Source organism: Naegleria gruberi, assembly GCF_000004985.1.
Source record: "Naegleria gruberi genomic scaffold NAEGRscaffold_2, whole genome shotgun sequence".
In the NCBI taxonomy this organism is placed as follows: domain Eukaryota; phylum Heterolobosea; class Eutetramitea; order Acrasida; family Naegleriidae; genus Naegleria; species Naegleria gruberi.
In genome coordinates, this window is record NW_003163325.1 from 550,342 (window position 1) to 570,586 (window position 20,245).

Consider the following 20,245-nt stretch of genomic DNA (forward strand, 5'->3'; position numbering starts at 1 on the left):
TTTTAAATAACGATGCAAATTAGATTTATTTGAATATGAAGATCTCATGATTGATTTATTCTTCAGATCAAACTGAACCATTGAGACAGACGAGCGAGAGAAACCAACAAAATTTAGAATTTTTAGAAAAATTAGAAAAAAATCCTCCCTTTCTCTTCTTCAACATCGCAACACTTGTCGTACTACTCACTCGTCGACACAACATCAGAAAACGATCGGATTGTGCAATAATTGGACGAGTCATGAGAGAGACACAACATTTAATTGTAGAGACAGATAATGGTGGATTTCATATTATTAGCTCTCTTTCAAGAAGAAGAGACACACAAATAATAACTATCGAAAAGTATACTGGACAATTGTTGTATACAGGTCATCCGGGTGTAGATCTTTTCTATTCTCCTCAAGATGCTCTCAAATTTCTGTCCAAAGATAAGAAGAATATAAAGAATGTAACGTAGGTAGTTTAAATAGAATGCAAGCATCATCATTACATTGACTATATAGAAAATGTCACTCAATCATTGGTTATACAGTAATTGGATCTTGTGGCTATTTATTTATTTGTACAAAAGTTAGTTTGGATTTGGTACTTCCACCTAATCATCATGTTTATACAATAAGAGAAACTGAGACAATAACAATTCCACTCACCTATCCTCATCGTATCACTAAAGCAGAGGTTAAAAATTGTGAATTAATGACAGAGTTCCAATTGAAAGGCCTACATTTCTATTGTGAAACATATGACCTGACAAGACCATTCCCATCAACCCATTCTCCCCAAGATTATACGGAAGAATTTTGTTGGAATATTCACTTGACGGAGAGTTTTAGAAAAATTAGAATGAGAAGTTGGTGTTGTGTTTTACTCCAAGGTGTTGCTAGATCATCAGGACCTGTCAAATGTAAAGAGAAGGATGAATATATTTTAAAAAGAGGAAGAGAAGCCCTTCTCAATTTTAATGAACTATTAGATTCTGCCGAGGAGGTCAATTCTACTGAATCTATCGGTAATGTGAATTTGGCAATTATTTGTAGAAAGAGTTGCCTCAATCCAGGAACAAGATACAATGCAAGAGGATTGAATGACAAGTCAAGTCCTGGTAATGAATATGAATCAGAACAAATTTTATGGAGATCATATAATGGAAACATAATGTTTAGTACTTTTGTTTGGAGAAGAGGCACTGTTCCTATCCACTGGAGAAGTGAACTCAATAATGCAGTACAAGATGCAAGTATTATCATTTCTGACAAACCCTATGAAAACATTGATGTATACTATAAGAGAATTGTTGATAGGTACAATAATCAACCTATCACTATTATTAATTTACTTCGTTCAAAAGAAATTCACCCAGAAGAAGGAAATTTGACTCATCATTTTAGAGAATCCTTAAAGGTTGTTAAAAAGTTGATGGCCATAGATCAATTGGAAATGTTAGAATTTGATTGGCACACTCTTCATAAAACCGATGGTACTGAGAAAGCTGTAAAAAAGTTGTGGACCCTCGTTTCTCCAAAGTTAAGAGGTGCTGGTGTAACAACTGGTATAATGAGAGTTTCATCTCATGGAACTGTTGTAGATATGAAGCTGTGGAAAAAACAAAGTGGTATTGTAAGAGTGAATTGTGCAGACTCTCTCGATAGAACCAATCTCATTTGTTTTTTCAATTCCATTCAAGTTTTGGCAGAACAGTGTCGTCAACTTGGTGTTTCGCTTTGTGATCCATCAGGTGACTTTTCTGAGAGTTGGAAGAGTTTGGACTATACTCTTCAACAGGTAAAGGATGAGTTTGACTCTACTCTCCTTCTCAAATTGGCAGAAATTTATGTAAATGTTGGAGATGTATGTGCCACTCTTTATACTAATACGGTTGCAATGCATACTTCACCAATGCGTGAGTTTGCTCAACACTTAGGAGCTGCTCCTAACAATACCAAGCTCATTGTGGAGAGAAGAATTCAAAATGTTCTCAAGGACAAAATTCGTCAACAACAATACGAAATGTTTTTGGGTTTGAACTTGTCCAGATACTTTCCATCACATATTGTCAATACCAAGTATGGAGAATTGAGATATGTGAGTCACTATCCAACATTTATCTTTAAATCAGTTCCAAAAGAAATTCCATACAAGACAACAGAAGAGAGAGCTTTGATAAGAAGTGGATTTTCTCATCATTGGATTTGTCCAAGAGATTTTGATTTTATTGAAGTTCAAATTTACTTGCCATTCTATTGTAGAGTGACAGAGCTTGCTCTCACTATTAGACACGGTCTCAATGATTCAACTTCTCCTTCCAAGATGGATGTATTTGTTGGTACTCACCTTGATGATTGCCTTGTTGGTTTCCAAGAGCTTAACATTCCACGTTGTGAAGATGGAACTAAACTGATTTATACTTTACCTCCTCAAATTTCAGGAATTCCTGAAAACTCATCACTCTACGATTTTGAGGGAAGTGATGCAAGTTCAAAGATGAGAGTTGTAAGAATAATATTCTATGGCATCCCTCCTTGTAGTTGCATGACCATGGGTCAGATTCAAGTATTTGGTTCAGTTGACACACTTCTCAATCCATCTCAATCACCTAAGGAGTTTTATTTGGAACTTTTAAAGGCATCCTCTCAAAACGAAGTAGAACAAGTTCTGGATAATCTTGAAAAACAACAAGTTGAAGTTTCTAGAAGAAAAGCTGAGGAAATCAAGGTATTGGAAAAACAAGTTGAGAGGGAAGAAGAGGTCGAACGTAATGAATCCTCCTTCAGTGACATTATTAAGGATGGTACAGCAGTTGAATTCACACAGGACCAAGAAGAAGAAGGAAGCAATACCGCTATTAGCTCCACAAGTAGTAGTAGTGTACCTACTAGCATTGTTGCCACTGACAATCCACAAAATGCCATTCTCATCGAAGATGTAACAAGCCAAGCCAAGATTAATGCCAATGCTTTGGATTCTATATTTGATGACTATTTTGAGAAGAGCAGAGAAAGTGGTACTGAAAGTTTGGAAAACTTCCTTCAAACCTCCAAATCAAACACTACTGCTATCAAACTTGATGTCAAAGATAAACTGATAGAAATGATTAACAACCAGGATGAAACTTTGAGAGCTCTCAGAAATGACAAGTCGAGATCCCTTGAAAAGTACTACAAGTTTGTACAAACCAAGGTTCCTACTACAACCTCAGAGATGAATTTTACAGACTCTTTAGAGTTGGAACTTGCTAGATTGAAGCTCTATATCAGTCCTCACGAAAGAGATAATCTTTTGGTAGAGAATAACTATAAGATTGACAAGTTCGATCCAAATCAATATATATATACCAGAGATTCCAAAGTAGAGAAATCTATTAGAAAATCTATGGAAACCTCCACCTGTTCCATGTGTAAGACCAGCATCAAGCTGAGAAAATCTTCATGCCGCTACTGTAGACACTCATTCTGTAAAAACTGCATGTCCAAGTCAAAGTGTGAAATTATTGAATTCAACTGGAAGAATCCTTCATCAGTATGTATTGAATGCTCATCAACAATTGCCAAGCAAAAGGAAATGATTTCTGAAATTCAAGAACATATCACAATAGAATCTGGAAAATCCAAGCTTGCAACCAAGAATATTACTAGACTTTTTACTGAGCTCTATCCACCAATTTCCCAATCAAGAAAAATGATGAAAAAACACGAGAAGGAAACCCTATGTTCAGAATTTCCAAGTAGTGGTATTTTAAGTTCTGTAGACACAGCTGCCAATTCACCACCAATAGAATCAATTCTCTTCCCACCTGACATTTTACCTTTGGAATATTGGTATGCCCCTCCTGGTATTGATACAGTTACCATCATTATTCTTTTACAATCATATGCTAAATTATCCAAGATGGTTCTTTTGGTTGACCAATTAGGTTACACACAGGATGATGCTCCAATATTTGATATTGCCATCGGTGAGAGGTTACCAACGTTTAAAAACATCACTAAATGGACTTTGGAAGCATCTAAAGCAAATGAAATGTTAGAATTCTCTTTCAATGGAGAGGGAACATCCAACAATACTGACTTGTGTAGATTGGTAAGACTTACTGTAAAATTACCAGAAAGAGATCCATCTAACACTTCACCTCGTATTTTGCACATTGGAAGAATTTTACTCTATGGAAAGGTTAATGATGATTCCTCTTCTCATCATGGTAATGATGCCTTAGAGACACTTGCTCCTAAGGAGCAGCAATATTTGGACGAAATACTTCGTGCCAAACCAACCATTCAAAGAGTTCAACTCAAGACTGAATCTAAATATGTTAAGGAGAGCAATTGCATTGATGTATCGTTGGCAGAAGTTGGAACCGTAGTGTCTGGCTTTAGAATTAACCTCACTCATACACAAGACACTATTCACTCACAAGTCAAACATATCAGAGTTAGCTTTTTATATGGTGAAAATGAAAAGAGTCTTGATGTTGCCTCACAAGTAATTGTTGAGAAAATTACTGTACCAAAGGTAGAACCAGGTGCTTCTCTCATTTTTGAATTTAATAAGAATTTCAACGTGGCTGTCAAGTTGGTAAGATTTGAGTTTTTGTCTAGTAAGTATTTTCTTTTCCAAATAATAATATTAATCATTCTTTTTATAATTCATTTGAACAGCTTATGGATGTCATGTTAATGATATTTCAATTCCTCAAATTTTCCTATTCTCAAACACTGTCCAATAAATTATTTATTTATTATTTTTGTTAACTAGAAAATATTGTAACGTTCATATGAAATTTTCCCCACGAACAAATCAAAACAAATTGAATGACTGAAATTACAGATTTATTAAAGTTCATCCTTTTCAACTGGTTCAGGCTTGACTTCTTCAGTCTTAACTTCTTCAACCTTCTTATTTTCCTTGGCAAGATTATTCTTATAGGCAAGTTGGGAATTTACACTAGCAATAATACGAGTAGCAAACTTGTTCTTTTCTTCAATGTCATAACCAGACAAGAGAGAAGCAGTGTCATAGACAAGGTTAATAGAGTTAGTCAATGAGTCATCGTTAACATTATTCTTCAAGAGATCATTCATGTTTTGAATGATTGGGTGATTAGCATTGAGTTCCAAGGTTCTCAACTTCATCATCCAATCCATACCACCTTGTTCTTGTCCCAAAGCTTGAGCCTTCATAATTCTGGCCATGTTAGCAGAGACACCGAATGAGGAAGAAACCAAAACGGCTGGTGCAGAGGAGAGTCTATTAGAAATGGTAACCTTTGAAACCTTTTCCTTCAAGAGCATTTGAGCAATAGAAGTCAAAGTTTCAAATTCCTTAGTCAAGGATTCCAAATCCTTCTTCTTCTTTTCGAGATCTTCATCTGGGAACTTGACATCTTCCTTAGCAATACTTTGAATCTTCATGCCTTGATATTCAGTAACTTGTTGAGTCATGTATTCATCCAATGGATCAATCATGTAAATAACTTCCAAATCTCTAGTCTTGAATTCTTCCATGTGTGGAGAGGATTCAACTTCCTTCATATCCATACCAGAAATAAAGTAAATTTGTTCTTGCTTTTCCTTCTTTCTAGCAACATATTCGTCCAAACTAATTGATTCATTGGTCTTTGAAGTAGTGAAACGCAACATGGAGACAAGCTTTTTACGTTGCTTTTCATCTTCAATAACACCTAACTTGATGTTCTTTCCGAATTCCTTCCAGAACTTTTCATACTTGGTCAACTTGACTTCTTCCTTCTTTTCTTCACCTTCCTTAGATTCTTCCTTCTTTTCTTCTCTTTCCTTTCTTTCAGCCTTATCTTGTTCAGACAATTCGTGCAAGATTTGAATAGCCTTAGCCAACAACTTCTTCTTGATCATGGCCAACAACTTGCTATGTTGAAGAGTTTCTCTGGAAACATTGAGTGGTAAATCTTCAGAATCAACCAAACCCTTAATGAAATTCAAATATCTTGGCAATAAATCTTCACCTTGATCAGTAATGAAAACTCTCTTGACGTACAACTTGATATTGTTAGTCTTTTGAGTGAAATCAAACATGTTGTATGGAGCCTTAGCTGGAACATACAAGAGTGACTTGAATTCAACTTGACCTTCAGCAGAGAACAAATCCCACATCATTGGATCTTCAGTAGCAGCAGTCATTGCTCTATAGAATTGAATATATTCTTCTTCGGTAATGTTAGATGGTGATCTCAACCAGAGTGGCTTATTTTCATTCATAATATTCCATTCTTCAACAGTCTTTTCAACCTTCTTGGTCTTTGGAGCAGCTGGAGTTTCTTCAGTCTTCTTTTCTTCTTCAACCTTAACTTCTTCAGTGGTTTCTGGAGTAGTGGTTTCTTCAGTAGTAGTTTCAGTAGTAGTTGTTGTTTCTTCTTCTTCAATTGGAACTTCTTCAGTTTCAGTTCTAACTTCGTGCAAGTAAATTGGGAAGTGGATGAATGAGCTGTACTTCTTGATCAATTCCTTCAATTTGGTGGCACTAGTGTAATCCTTAGCATCATCCTTCAAGTAGATGGTAATTTCACTACCTCTCTTCAAAGTATCACCTCTTGGATCTTCAATAATAGTGAAAGTGTTATCAGCAGTACTAGTCCAGATCAATTGCTTGTCATCATTGTTTTTAGTGGTGACAACAACCTTTGAAGCAACCAAAAAGACAGAGTAGAAACCAACACCGAATTGACCAATCAAGGCAGAATCAGAAGTTTGAGCTTCCTTTTGGATCTTTTCAATAAAAGCCTTGGTTCCTGACTTGGCAATGGTACCCAAGTTATTAATCAAATCTTGCTTGGTCATACCAATACCAGAATCTCTAATCTTCAAAATATTGTTAGTGGTATCAGCCCAAACTCTAATTTCAAGTTCTGGATAGGCATTCAAAGCACTACTATCAGTCAAACTCAAGAATCTAATCTTGTTAAGAGCATCGGAGGCATTAGAAATTAATTCTCTCAAGAAGATATCCTTGTTAGAGTAGAGTGAGTTAATAAGAATACCAAGCAATTGATTAATTTCAGCTTGGAATTGATGTTGTTCTTGTTGTGTGGATTGAGCGTTCAAAATTTGTTCCAATTCATCGGTAACTGTGGAGGTTGATCCAGCAGTGTTTGTATTTTCTACGGTAGGTTCTGTTGATGATGTTTCAGCACGAACTCCTCCCATCAGGAAGAGTTGGAAAGACAATGTACCCAACAATAACAAGACTAGGGTTAAACAAAGCACGGAATGTTTTCTCATTCTCGTTCGTTTTTTGTTGTTTCTCGAATTTTTTTAAAGTTGTTTTTTGCTGGGTGGTGCAAAACAAGCCTCTTTTTCAAATTCCGAAGTGTTAAAAACACGTGTTTGATGGAACGTAGAGACAATTCCGAGTAGTTTAAGATCCTCTCTTTACTATTCACCTTATCTTTTCAGATTACAACCTGCCAATTGTTATCTATTTTCTTTTTATTCGTTATCTTTGAATATATTTATGTGTTAAATTTAGGATACTTTACAAGTTTTATTTGGAGAAAAATTATTCTTTAATTTTCATAATTGGGTGACTTTCAATATTGTGCATATCATTGAGAATGGTGGCAACTGAGAGACGTAATTTGTGGAATTGTTCCAAAGTTACTTCCATAGTGACAATTCTTGAATTGGACAATTCAAATTGCAATAAAATCAATGGTTTGAAAACCTTACTCATTACTGAATTACTGATAGTGACATCAACTCTCCACCTTACATTCACAATATGGTTAAACCAACCAGTTTTATCAGTACTGAGAGCCATAAATTGCTCCTTCTTTGTTTCGTAAGCTTCCACAAATAAATTAATTAAATCTTCATCAAAATCCATTTCCTTCAATTGATCTTTCAAATATGTTATTTTAATTCTTTGTCTGATCATGGATCTAAGAATAATATAAAATCCTAATTAATTTGTAATAGTTTCGAAATGGATATTAAATAATTTAAATATTAAAATAATAGGAAATTACCTGTAAATATCACTGAAAATAATCCAGTCTTGATCGAATAATCAATTTGTTCTTGTACATGTTTAGATTTCTTCTTTTGTTTTTCCCATGAAGACTTTAATTCTCGTTCTAATTGCCCATTAAGTGGAATGGCTAATTCTTCTTGTTTATCTTTCAATAATTCTCCAGTTAGGAATTTAATAACAAGTGATAACACTCTAGTGAGGGATCTCTTTGATATGTGAGGAAGAAGTGGTAATATTCTCAACACTTCAACGGGTATCTTATCACCTATTATTTAATAATAATAATAATATTAATCCGATCCAATTTCCCATTTAACAATTATCATGACACAATTAATATCATCACACAGCAATCACCTACCCAAAAATACGACTTCATCCAAAACCATTTTTTATTATTATTAATTTTTTAAAAAAGTATTGAAAAAATCTTCTTTGTGGATTTTCAAAGCTCAATAAAAAGAACAGATTATTTGCGTTGGTGAATGATGTTTCATTTGTAATGTCTTTTAAAATCATGCCATTGAAATGCTGTATTATTTACAATGTTATTATTTGAAACATTATGCTGTTGTGATGGAGATGTAATAGTTCTTTTCCTTTTCTTTTCATCTTCCAAAACTTCCTCTTCTCCAATCTCTGTGTTGATTAGAGACACTTCCTTTGGTAAATGTACTATTTCCTTGTTAGACTTGTTTTTTCCCCTCTGAGGTGAACGAACAACAGTTCTAAACCTTGGAGATTTGAAAGTTAGTAACAATGCAGAGTCATTGAAGATATTTACATTCAATCTGAATTTGTCAACTGTTTGATCACTACTAGTTTCTCTAAATCTGAATTCCAATTTAGCTTTTGTGTAGCCATGCTATTATGTAAAGTCCACATATACATGACAGATGTGTACATGAACAATCATTTAATGCATGCAGAAACATGAAAAGAAAAGTAACATTACTTTAAATAGAAACCAAACAACATACCTTTGAAACATCTAAATCTTGACAACACCTTCCCTTAATACCTCGTTTTCCCTTTCTCTCACTCTTTACACAAACGATTGGAGTATTGGTCATTCCACACACCAGTTCCACTTGTACCCACAAGTTCAAATTGCAATTCACAGTACATACTCGAAGAGTGTACTTAAGAGAGCTCAACAAGTGATTTTCACCATTATATACCTCAAATATCAAATTCTTTGTTGATATGACAACTTCGTCTGGTGTGAGTAAAGGTTGTTGATCAAAGGCGTCATAGTTTTGGAGACCAACTATGCAATCTTCCTCCGAAAAGAAGGATGGTACATACACTTTCGAAGTGCCTCCAGTGTTGTACCTCTTCTTACTAATTTCATGAATTAAATTCGGAGAATTGTGATGTTGTTGATAAGTGGTTGTTTGTTGTTCCATTTGTTTTCATACCCAATTCCTACTGATGAGTGTTATAGAGAGGTTGATTACGAAAGTGCTAAACAGCAGCCTTATTCACCTTTTTATTTTTCTCAAAACAAGAAGAAATGTATTGTTGGGACCGTTGCTTGTTGGTGTTGTTGATTGAGTTTGCCCCCAACTAACCAACAAACTACTACTCAAAAAGGTGTTCAACAATACTGAATCGAGCGAGGAATTCACAATACATTTAAACAAACAGTGTGGGGCAGTTCATTAAAGAGAGTAAATTTAATTACCAGCATTATTGTGATTCCTGGTGATTGTATTTCTATTGATATGAAGGCAATTGATATGAAACATTGAGAATTAGATTTTATTGTGAAAGGACGATTACATTTTGAACATGGGAAAACTTGTTTGCCTTTTCAAATTCTACCGTAGTGAATTAACTTCTTTAGGGAGTGTGAAAACTCGGTTGAACACATATTATTCAATTCACACAGAGTGGATTTTCAGCACTTTTGAGGATACGCAAAATAACTTTATTTCTTTTGGACAACTGTTTGATTAATTTGACCAAAGATTGAAACCTTATTATTATCAAACATTTCCAATTGAATTCTATCACCAAACTTCATGAATGGAGTTGTAAATTGACCAGTTTCAATCTTTTCAATCATTCTCTTTTCAGCAATACATGAACTACCACGTGATTGATCTTCATTACTGACAGTACCGCTTCCAATTATAGTACCAGCAGTGAGAGCACGAGTTTGTGTAACGTGTTGAATTAAATCATGGAATGAGAAGAACATTTCTGGTCCAGCATTTGGATTACCAAACAATTTACCATTCAAATGTGAAATCAAATCACCATGACATCTGCCATCCTTCCACAATTCACCCAATTCATCCAAAGTAACAGCAAAAGGTGAGAAACTACTAGATGGCTTTGAAACAAAGAATCCGAATTGTTTTTCCAATTCCTTTGGAATTAAATTACGTAAAGAAACATCATTACAAATCATGACCAATTTGATATATTGACCAGCTTGATCAGCTTTAGTACCCATTGGCACATCCTTTACAATAACAGCAACTTCACCTTCAAAATCAATTCCATAATCTTCACTAAAATGTTCAACATCTTGATTTGGTCCAATAAAAGTGCCACTTCCTCCTTGATAAACTAATGGATCTGTACGGAGTGTTTCTGGAGGTTGAGCATTACGTGCTTTACGAACAAGAACAATGTGATTAATGTATGCACTACCATCGATCCATTCATAGGAACGTGGAAGTGGAGCCATTAAATTTTGTGATGACAATTCATGAGTGAATTGTATGGTCTTGTATAATTCTTCAACTTTTGGATATAAATTATCCCAATCATCTAATAATTGTTGCATGGTTGTACTGATTTCGCTTGGGACTTCGGCATAGTGTGTACCTTCCTTGTTGACAATGATTAATCTGCCATCTCTGGTTTGGTTTTTCAAGGTTGCGAATTTAACCATTTTTCTTGTTTGTGTGGGTGTTGTTATAAAGATGGAGGTGGCTTATTTTTTTTGAAAGTGAATTTGGTAGGTACTGGAGCTTTGAAAGATTCGCAGTCGTTGAGATTAAGTTTACAATGATAACAAATAAGTTATTAAATATACAATATAAAAATTTTATTAATAAAGAGGATTGTCACAATGGAAATTTGTTGAGACCTGTATCATTATAATTTTATTAAAATTTAAAACTCTTAGATCTCATCATTCTAGGTGAAGCAATACTGTCACTTGTTATCGAGGACATTTCATCATCAACCGTAATGCTAGTGTTTGTAAATGTTAAATACTTCTTCAATAGATAACGTTTAACAATCAAATTGCACTTGGTATAGATTGGTCGATTGAAGGATTTGATTCTATCTTGAATTAAGAACTGAATGCCCAAGATGGTATCATCTACATCACGAATACCTTCAGACATTACTTCAAAACTATAAATCTTATTCTGTGTGGCAATACTAAAGCATTTGAAAGGTCTATAAATAATATTAGTATTCTTAAAAGCCTGAGAGTAAGGTCCGTAAACTATCCACTTAATATCTTTGGACAATTCAATTTTCGTTGTTTTCTTGAATAAAGACTTTCCTGATGCAGAGATGGAAAGGCACTTTGAGTCTCTATCTAGTTTGAGTATTCTTTTGTGGACTTTATACTTCTTCTTCTTAATGTCATAATCGTGCAAGTAACAATTAATACCCTTCTTAACTCTCAGAAGCCTACTTGGTTCACCTTTGAGTAATATCTTGCTTGGTGTTAACAGTTCAACTCTTGGTGAGTCCAACTCATTATGATTTGGAATTGACAAACTTAGAGGTGAGGAAAGCCTAGTGGTAGGGGATTTAGTTGGGGTAAAAGCAAATGAATTTTCGGAACTTAGGGTTGTATCAAGGAAGCTTTGAATAATGCTAAACTCATCTTCAGGTACATCGACAACAGAGTATGTGGGTGGAGTTGGTTTAGGTTGATTTTCCTCAATTACTGCTACAATTTCTGGTATTTCAATAAGGGGCTGCTCATTGTCTTCAATAAGAAAATCTTCCATTTCTTTGGGTATTTCAATATTAATACTATTGTTTTGACTATTTGGCTGACTTCCTCTATTAAATTGTTCAATTACTTCATCCTCTAGTGTTGTTAACAAGTCATGGTCCTCAATTTCACTTTCTTCAACAATGAAATCTTTGAATGGTGATCTTTGCTGTTCATCCTCTTCTTCTCCAACAAAATCATTGGTTAAATATAATAGATCCTCTTCTTGACTTGGGGATGGATCATTTCGATATTGTTGAGGAGAATTTTCATCATAATCATGGAGGAAATCATTCTCTTGTTTTGGAGATAAATCATTTACAATTCGAAAGGGAGGACTTGGTGGGTTTCTATTTGGAAGTAATGTATGGTTATGTGGAGGTGAAAAATCCACCACTAGAGCAGATTCTTCCTTTCCAATTGGAGAGATTGGATGGTCATCTTCCTCGACTGTTAGAGTTATATCACTCGAAGAATCATCTGAATCATTGTTGTACTCTTCAACGTGAGTGGACTTACAAAGGAAAGGAACATTCTTGGTTGGGGAAGTATAGACATGTGGGGAAGTATACTCTTTTCTTGCATTTACGTCATTCAGATGTTTCAAGTGCTCGAGTTCTTCCTTCAACTTTTTTTGCATGTTTAGCTTTTCTAATATAAGGTTGTTCGTTGTTGGTGGGGAGTATTTAGTTTGGGGAGTTTGGTTTTGTGTAGATGTTGAGGCTGGTTTTGGGGGAGCATATTTTTGTAATTGACTAATGAAAGACAGCAACGTTTGGTTTGGTTTTCTGTTAAGAGTCGAGCTAGGGTTGAATTCCTGTTTGGGCTGCATTTGGAAAGACGGGTTGAAATCAATAACGATTGGTTTTGAGCTTGGAACGTTTGATTTTGGTTCCTGTTTGGGGGTTACTGATTTTTTAACTGGTGAAGTCCTTGGAGGTGTATTATTCTTAGTTGAGGCAGGAATATCAAATGTAACACTCGGTCTTGCCTCCTTCAACTGTTGATTATTATCTGCTCTAGTTTTGACCTGAATAGGAGAAGGAGTTGAACGAGTTACATCTTCTAATACTCTATTTGGTGACCTCTGTTTGGTTGGTGAGAGATGTATGGTTTTGATTGGACTATTGATATTGTCCAGAATCTTTTTCTTTTCGTTAAGTTTCATCTCTATTTGCATTAGTTCCTTCTCTAGCTCTTCTTCATCAAAGAAATCGTCTGAATCCTGAATATCCTCTTTCAAAGAATCAATATTGCTGGGTTCTTCTCGATCTAATGGTGTCTCCATACCTGTATTGGTGTTCAGTATTTTTAGAAGAGGATTTGCTTCGTCAAGCTCAATGTTTTCCTCATCAAGAGCCTGAACAATTTGTTTTGTGATAATCTCTTTCTTCTCTGGGCCGGATTTGATGGTTTTTAAATTGAGGTTGGAATCTTTTTGAGGTGAAAGTGATGATTTCGTTTGAGCGATTACCTTGTTGCTATGTTGATGACTAGTTGTGTTGAATGAAGCTGACTCTTCCACAGGAATACCTGTAATTTCCATTCGTACTCTATCCAGATAATCCTTATTTGAAACAATTGCATCCTCCAAAGTTACTGAGACGTGCTTTATGCGGTGTGTATTGGCAAAAGTATGAGAGCCAATAAATGTTAATTGTAAGAATCGTAGAATATTCTGCTCTGGAATTATAAACGTGTCTGGAAGTAAGTCAATTGAGTTCTCAAAAATCCAATTATCATTAATCGTTTTAAATCCAAAATTTGGATGATGAGAGGTTGATATTACACATTTCTTTGGTTTTCCATTATGAGATGAGTACACTGTAATTCTAACCACTTTCTCACAAGGACCTATCTTTTTCCTTGTCAATGTATTTGAAATGCTTTGTAATTCCAAAGTACATGACGACATGTCGGTCTTACTAATATTAGTGATCCACATTTGATTACTCTTATTGATATTGACTACATCCTTAATATATCGTTCCGAGATTACCTTATGGCAATTACTTCCAGTACTGTTGATTAGAGATTTGATAATATTTTCAATAACCATTGTGTTCATACTTGATGTAGTATTGTTAGTACTAATGTTATCATGGGCTTCCGAATTTAATATCGCCTGTTCATTCAACGATGGTTCTTTGTAATGATGTAACAAGGACAGTATATTAAAATCCTGTGATGATGGAATAGTATGATTGGATTTTGTTATGGAAATAGGAGATCTGTTCTTTTTTGTATTTTTAGAAAGGTATTGTCTTTCTATTTGTTCTAATAAATCATCGTTTAGGTAATCATTAAGCAAATCATTATTAAGGTTTGATGAATATTGAAAATTGGAACCTTCTTGTATAACTAGTTGTCTTGATACATCCTTTTCCACTTCAAGAGATCGGGAGGGAGTAGAAGTTACCTCCTCATAATTCAAATACTCTTCCCGAACATTTTGTTTTGAATTTTTTGAGGTTCGACCTTGAATCATTTTTTTTATTTCTAACTGATAACAATTTTAGGCGGGAAATTGTTTTTCTCTCCTAAAACTGTTAAACAAGGTGGAATTTCTCTAACTTTAATTTTAAATTTGAAAAATAGTGCTCAAAGGGAAATGAACAGAACTTCCTCTGTGTAGACCGATGGCATGACGACCATACTGAACTGCAATAAGTGCACCTCTATCATTCAATTTAGGAAATCTCTTATTTCATTGATTAAAGTTTTGACAGAAAACCATTTCCCTTATTTTATCGGTAATATTGATCAAATTTCTTGGTTCTTTGTTGCACCAATATATCACAATTTCTTGATAGAGGATTGGACAATCATCACATTGATAACACACAACATTTCTGATTGCTTTGATGCTTTTTTTTACGAGATTTTCCTCATCATCTATTATTTTAATGTGGTAATGAATAGAATTGTTAAGTAATCCATTATTAAGTACCTTAGCAAACTGTTTGTGATCATGATTAGCTATTCCAAGAGTTTCTAGGGGGGATTGAATTAACTTGGTGGACTCACCCAAAAAAAGGAATGGTAACAACAAGTGAAAATGATACTCTACATCATTAGCTCTCCTCGAGTTAAAAAAACTGTCCCATCTAAATGTGATATAAGAACTGAGCAATGAGTCTCTAAGTTCATACTCTCGCGTCTCCTTGTTGAATACAAAGAACATGGAACTATTAATCCCATAGCCACAGAGGGCTCTGTCTGTTATAAAGGCTGGAACAGATTTGGTTTTGAAAATTGTCCAAGCCTCCTCTCGCTTTAGCCCTTTAACAATATTACCAATATCTCTATCATAAATGGTGAATATTTGTTGAACTAGATCAGCAATGGCTTGTTGGAGCGTTTTAGTTTTGCATTGAGAAATAACTTGGTCAACATAACTGCAGTGATACACCTCTAACGAATCTCGTATGATTTTTAGAAGTTCTGTGTCCACAAATTTTCTTTTGAAGATGTAGTTATGGAATATGGCCACTTCCCTTAAATTTGCAGTTGCACTTGATCTTGGAATGTCATAGGTCATGTTATTATCAGAAAATGAAAACCCATTAGCGGGTACATCTCTCAAATTTCTGAGTATAAGTGATTGAGTACTTCCAGTCCAAATACTAAGGAAATTTGTTGTACTTTTTAGAGATGGAGATTTAAAAACCTTCTTGAGAAAGTTTAAAGCGTCAGAAGATAATAGTTGAATTTCGTCCAATACAAAGTAAACCATCTTATTGCTTCTTTTTTTCAAATACTCTGTCATTGGATTGTGCAGAGATATTCCTTGCTGACAGTTGTATATGTTCGCTCCTTCACCAACAAAGCTACAAGAATTCTATTCACATAATCGTAATCTCTTTCTTGCTCATTCTTTGGAAAATCTCTAATATCAAGATAATGAACTTCATAGCCAATGTAATTATTAATTCTCCTACAGCAATGAACAGAGTGTAGATAAGGAAAAAGGTATCTTGCTGTAGTAGTCTTTCCTGTTCTCACTAACCCTGTTACAAAAACATGATAAATACATTTACTAATACCTCCTCTACAATATTGGGCACATTGAGAGGCAAATGCATTCAATTCAGGGAAATTATTTACCTGACACCATTCATCCTGATTGCCACCATTAAAATAATAAAGAGCAGAGGTAATACCTGCCTTAACGAATTTTACTTCTTGGCCATCAAGAGATTCAAGTTCAAAATTATGAAAATTTTCATTAAATTTTCTAATTGTATATTCTTCTTCTGTTTCACTAGTTTCGGAAGTAATGGTTTCTTGTTGAGGCTGGTGTATAGACTTTGTGGGAGGTTCTTCAAAACGGTCACTGTTTGAATGATTGCGTTTCATTTTTTAAAGATCTGAATATTCTTTCAGGTAGTTCACTTATGCAGTAGTGAAAATGGTTGTAGCTGAGTAAGGATTCGTGTAGTGCCATGCAACATTTTGAAAAGTAACAAGTTTAGAATAATTTAATTGAATGGAGTCAATCCTTTTTTTACTGCTGATCTTTTCATAATTCTATCAATACATGCCTTAATATGTGGACATGATTGCAAGTTTTGAGATTGCAAGTTATGAATTTCTCTTACCTTAATTTTAACTTGTAATCAAAAATACTAGTAATCAATTTGAAAAATAGTGCTCAAACGGAAAATGAACTGGATTCAACGTCACTTGTCTACGAAGCGAAAGAATCAATTATTAAAAAAATGAGGAAGAATTTTCGCACAGTCTCAGAGCTGCCACCAACATCACCTCGAAAACCACTCCCAACATTGCCCAATCTTTTAAAATCTTCTAATAACAACGGCTCCAAACTCCTGCCAACATCACCACGAGGACAGCAAACATTTGTTGCAATCAGTACCGATGAGGAAGAATTAATCAGTCTCTTATCAATGGAAGGAACAAAGGTGTTTGTGATTGGTTTGTGGGATGAGACGAGTCCTCTTCTTTCTAATAACTCTTCGAATGCTACTACAACAGGTAACAGTAGTACGATTGGAACTACAAGGAGAGTGCCACCACCACTCCCACCAAAGACAACATTAAATAATAGAAGATTGAGTAAAATCTGCTTTGACACAACATGTTTCATATCGGAAGATGGAAAGGCTCTAGTTTGTGAGAGTGATTTACCATCATCAGGACCTTTGGGAATGCAAAAACGAAGTAATAGTATGTTGTTATTAATTTCACATGCATATTAATATTGGAATTTTTCATCTCAATTGTCAATACTACTATCTATTACATAATTTGTCACATTATGATCTGATTTCATTGATAATAATATTATTATTATTATTAATAATAGTAATTCTCTTTTCCGAAGTGGAAAAGATTGTACCATACTATCAATCAGAAATATTGATAGGAAACCAGATTTCAGACTCAAATACTAATAACACAATATCACCAAGACAATCCAACAATTCAAATCCCTATCAAATCACCACTCAAGATGCACGTGAATGTGTCTCCTTCTTTGAAAGATACTTCATTTCAGGCTATGACAATAACGATAGAGAATATCAAAAATCTCTCCTTCCCTACAAGCTGCAACTCTTCATTCTCAAACGAAAGAACCACAAAAAGACGTTGGGATTCATCTTATCGGGTATGTTTTTTAATCAAAGTCTAAGATTGTGCTTACCATATTGCCTTAATTGATTTTTGCCTTGTCGCAATTTTTTACCACCAAATCCTTAAATTTCCGAATGTTGTTGTTGTATTGTGTTGCATGTGGCTACATCATGGTGATTCTATCAAAAATTGAAAAAACCCCTTTACTCTCTAATCTCTCATCTATATTTTCTCATTGGACGTCAATTAATATGCACTCACTTTCCAATAATCGGAATTCTAAAACTCTAAACTCTATACCTCCTACTGAATTAACATGTAATAATGATTCATCATCTCCATCATCATCACCCAATAATAATAATAATAATAACACTGTTGAATCAACAATAACACCAACTCGACAACGTTGTCTACCACCTGTTCCTCCAAATAATGTACAAAAACAATCATCTCCCCAACCTCCTCCTCCTCCTTTTAATCGACAATCACCTCCCCAACCTCCTAAACGAACAACCTCAACAATGGAACATTCATCATCTATTATTTCTGATAATAATATGAATTCTGAATCAACCATTTATGCTAACAAATCAACAACAAATAATTCACCTCCTCATCAACAATATCATCATCATCGTACCTTACCAATAATTCCAATTCGAAATTATCATGAAAATGATATTACACCTTCAACTCTTAATCCTACTGTTGTTACTACTTTTCAAAATCATTCCAATAACCATAATCACTCTGTTCCTGCATTGCCAATTAAAAAAGATCCAATGCAAGCATCAACATGGATAAAAGGATTACAAATGGTTTCTGATGATTCAAGAGGACTTTTATCTGCATCAACTCTTGCCAAAACAACCAATGTAAATAATCAATCATCTAAAATTGAGGAAGAAAAGAGAACATCTTTTGGAAACAAGAAGACTGAAATATCAAGTGACAATACCAGATACTTGCCACCACCATTGAAAATCAATAGAATGGAATCACCTAATAATGATGTAAATAATGAATTGGCTAAACAATTACAAAAATTGAAAAGAACACCAGCAACACCAACTACCAGCTCTACTTCGAATGGTGGCAGTGGGTCTAATTCTTCAAGTAGACATTCTAGTATTGAGATACAAAGAGGAAGTGACCCAGAAACAAGTGCAGAGAAGAAACTATTTGAAGTTGTGGTAGTAGTCAAACTGAAACAAACAGACAAATTGGAACCTTTCATAGATTATGAATTTCCACCACAAAATGTCAGAAGTACAAAAGACTTGAAACTTGTCATGTCAATTCCATTATTTTGTTGTAAGTTATTGTAAAAATTAATATGAAAAGCTAAGAGTCACTAGTTCCTGATATTGATACTGTTAAGGAGGGGACTTCATTATCAGGTGGTGATAAGAAAACATATAGCTTTGTCTTGACAGAAATAGATGGTACTAGAAAGTATGGATACTGCAGAAGAATGCTTCCAAAAGGTACTGGGAAACGATTGCCAGAAACTTACTGCATCATTTCTTCACACTCATGTTTTGGATTATTCTCTACAATACTCGATAATATTGAAACAAGAAATGAAATTAATAATGTGGCCTGTTTCACTTTCCTTAAAAGTGTACTAGCTAATCCATTTCCATCACCAGGTACCTGCACCATTGTCAAGACAGTAAATCCCAAGACAGGTCAACAGGAAGAAGTTAAATTATCTAGACCTATTCTTGCTGATCCAATGTTGGAATACGTAAGTTTCATGAAACAAACCTATTTTGATTTTAATATCCAACATACGTATTATTAATAATTCTATCATCAAATAATAGATTAATTTCAACATATTATTCGAGAGTCTTTCTGCTGACAATATAATTACCATGTTTGCATTTTTATTAATGGAAAGAAGAATGGTCATATTTTCAAATGACATTTCAAAATTATCTGCATTTTGTCAGGCAATGATTAGTATATTGTATCCTTTTACATGGCAACATGTGTTCATTCCAGTTTTACCTCAATCATTGGTTGACTATGTTTGTAGTCCTGTCCCATTTGTCATTGGTGTCCTCAGTAATCACAAACCATATATTGAGGAGCTGAAGAAGGATGGACAAGTAGAAGCAGAAGTGCTCTACATTGATATCGATTCTGGAAAGGTTTCAGAACCTTCTACCCTCAAGGATCAAAAGAAGATACTACCAAGCAATAAGGACTTGATTAAAAAGTTGACAGCTATCGCCAAGGAAATCAAAAACTCAAAGAATTCAAATCAAGTAGCAATGGCAAAAGACACATTTTTAATGTTCTTTGTTAAATTATTTGGAGATTACAAGGCATTTATCAAGCCGAATGCTGAATTTAATACTGAAAAGAAGAAGAATACACCCGAGTGGATATTCGATACCAAAGTGTTCTTGGACTATAAGAAGAAGAATAACAAGAAAAAGTATGAAAAGTTCTTTATCAACTTTACTCAATGCCAAATGTTCGAACGATGGTCTGCTGAAATAGCAAACCAAAGTCAAAACAAATCTGCCACTACTGCTTCACTAGATAAGGAACTTGGTTTGTTTGAACAACTTTCAGCCATATCTCAACAACAATTACTTTTGGACAAAAAGAAATAAAATGTTGTTGTATTGTGATAATATCTTTATTTC

The 20,245-nt window shown here is 34.4% G+C and overlaps 8 protein-coding genes across 8 annotated transcripts; 3 read left to right on the top strand and 5 right to left on the bottom strand.

Annotated features, from left to right (window-relative positions):
- Positions 1 to 242: 242 nt before the first annotated feature.
- Positions 243 to 4,741, top strand: NAEGRDRAFT_77921 (SAC9 protein-like protein; the record flags this gene model as incomplete). The annotated part of the gene is made up of 3 exons (XM_002682643.1): positions 243 to 457; positions 508 to 4,595; positions 4,657 to 4,741. The coding sequence occupies 3 exons, from the start codon at positions 243 to 245 to the stop codon at positions 4,722 to 4,724; spliced, it is 4,371 nt and encodes a 1,456-aa protein (XP_002682689.1). The 3' UTR covers positions 4,725 to 4,741.
- An 89-nt stretch (positions 4,742 to 4,830) lies between these two features.
- Positions 4,831 to 7,274, bottom strand: NAEGRDRAFT_77922 (heat shock protein 90; the record flags this gene model as incomplete). Its single annotated transcript, XM_002682845.1, has 1 exon — positions 4,831 to 7,274. Exon 1 carries the CDS (start codon positions 7,249 to 7,251, stop codon positions 4,831 to 4,833), a length of 2,421 nt encoding a protein of 806 aa, XP_002682891.1. The 5' UTR covers positions 7,252 to 7,274.
- Positions 7,275 to 7,498: 224 nt separating this feature from the next.
- Positions 7,499 to 9,411, bottom strand: NAEGRDRAFT_77923 (uncharacterized protein; the record flags this gene model as incomplete). The annotated part of the gene is made up of 5 exons (XM_002682846.1): positions 7,499 to 7,929; positions 7,998 to 8,267; positions 8,364 to 8,375; positions 8,547 to 8,867; positions 8,983 to 9,411. The coding sequence occupies 4 exons, from the start codon at positions 9,409 to 9,411 to the stop codon at positions 8,241 to 8,243; spliced, it is 789 nt and encodes a 262-aa protein (XP_002682892.1). The 3' UTR covers positions 7,499 to 7,929; positions 7,998 to 8,240.
- A 505-nt stretch (positions 9,412 to 9,916) lies between these two features.
- Positions 9,917 to 10,952, bottom strand: NAEGRDRAFT_77924 (fumarylacetoacetate hydrolase). The gene has a single exon (XM_002682847.1). It carries the CDS (start codon positions 10,908 to 10,910, stop codon positions 9,936 to 9,938), a length of 975 nt encoding a protein of 324 aa, XP_002682893.1. The 5' UTR covers positions 10,911 to 10,952; the 3' UTR covers positions 9,917 to 9,935.
- A 175-nt stretch (positions 10,953 to 11,127) lies between these two features.
- NAEGRDRAFT_45476 (uncharacterized protein) lies at positions 11,128 to 15,522 on the bottom strand (the record flags this gene model as incomplete). Its single annotated transcript, XM_002682848.1, has 2 exons — positions 11,128 to 14,484; positions 14,932 to 15,522. 2 exons carry the CDS (start codon positions 15,520 to 15,522, stop codon positions 11,128 to 11,130), a joined length of 3,948 nt encoding a protein of 1,315 aa, XP_002682894.1.
- A 224-nt stretch (positions 15,523 to 15,746) lies between these two features.
- NAEGRDRAFT_61937 (uncharacterized protein) lies at positions 15,747 to 16,340 on the bottom strand (the record flags this gene model as incomplete). The annotated part of the gene is made up of 1 exon (XM_002682849.1): positions 15,747 to 16,340. One exon carries the CDS (start codon positions 16,338 to 16,340, stop codon positions 15,747 to 15,749), a length of 594 nt encoding a protein of 197 aa, XP_002682895.1.
- A 362-nt stretch (positions 16,341 to 16,702) lies between these two features.
- On the top strand, positions 16,703 to 17,666 carry NAEGRDRAFT_61938 (uncharacterized protein; the record flags this gene model as incomplete). The annotated part of the gene is made up of 2 exons (XM_002682644.1): positions 16,703 to 17,171; positions 17,311 to 17,666. The coding sequence occupies 2 exons, from the start codon at positions 16,703 to 16,705 to the stop codon at positions 17,664 to 17,666; spliced, it is 825 nt and encodes a 274-aa protein (XP_002682690.1).
- Positions 17,667 to 17,830: 164 nt separating this feature from the next.
- On the top strand, positions 17,831 to 20,212 carry NAEGRDRAFT_61939 (uncharacterized protein; the record flags this gene model as incomplete). Its single annotated transcript, XM_002682645.1, has 3 exons — positions 17,831 to 18,896; positions 18,941 to 19,332; positions 19,412 to 20,212. 3 exons carry the CDS (start codon positions 17,831 to 17,833, stop codon positions 20,210 to 20,212), a joined length of 2,259 nt encoding a protein of 752 aa, XP_002682691.1.
- Between the last annotated feature and the right edge of the window lie 33 nt (positions 20,213 to 20,245).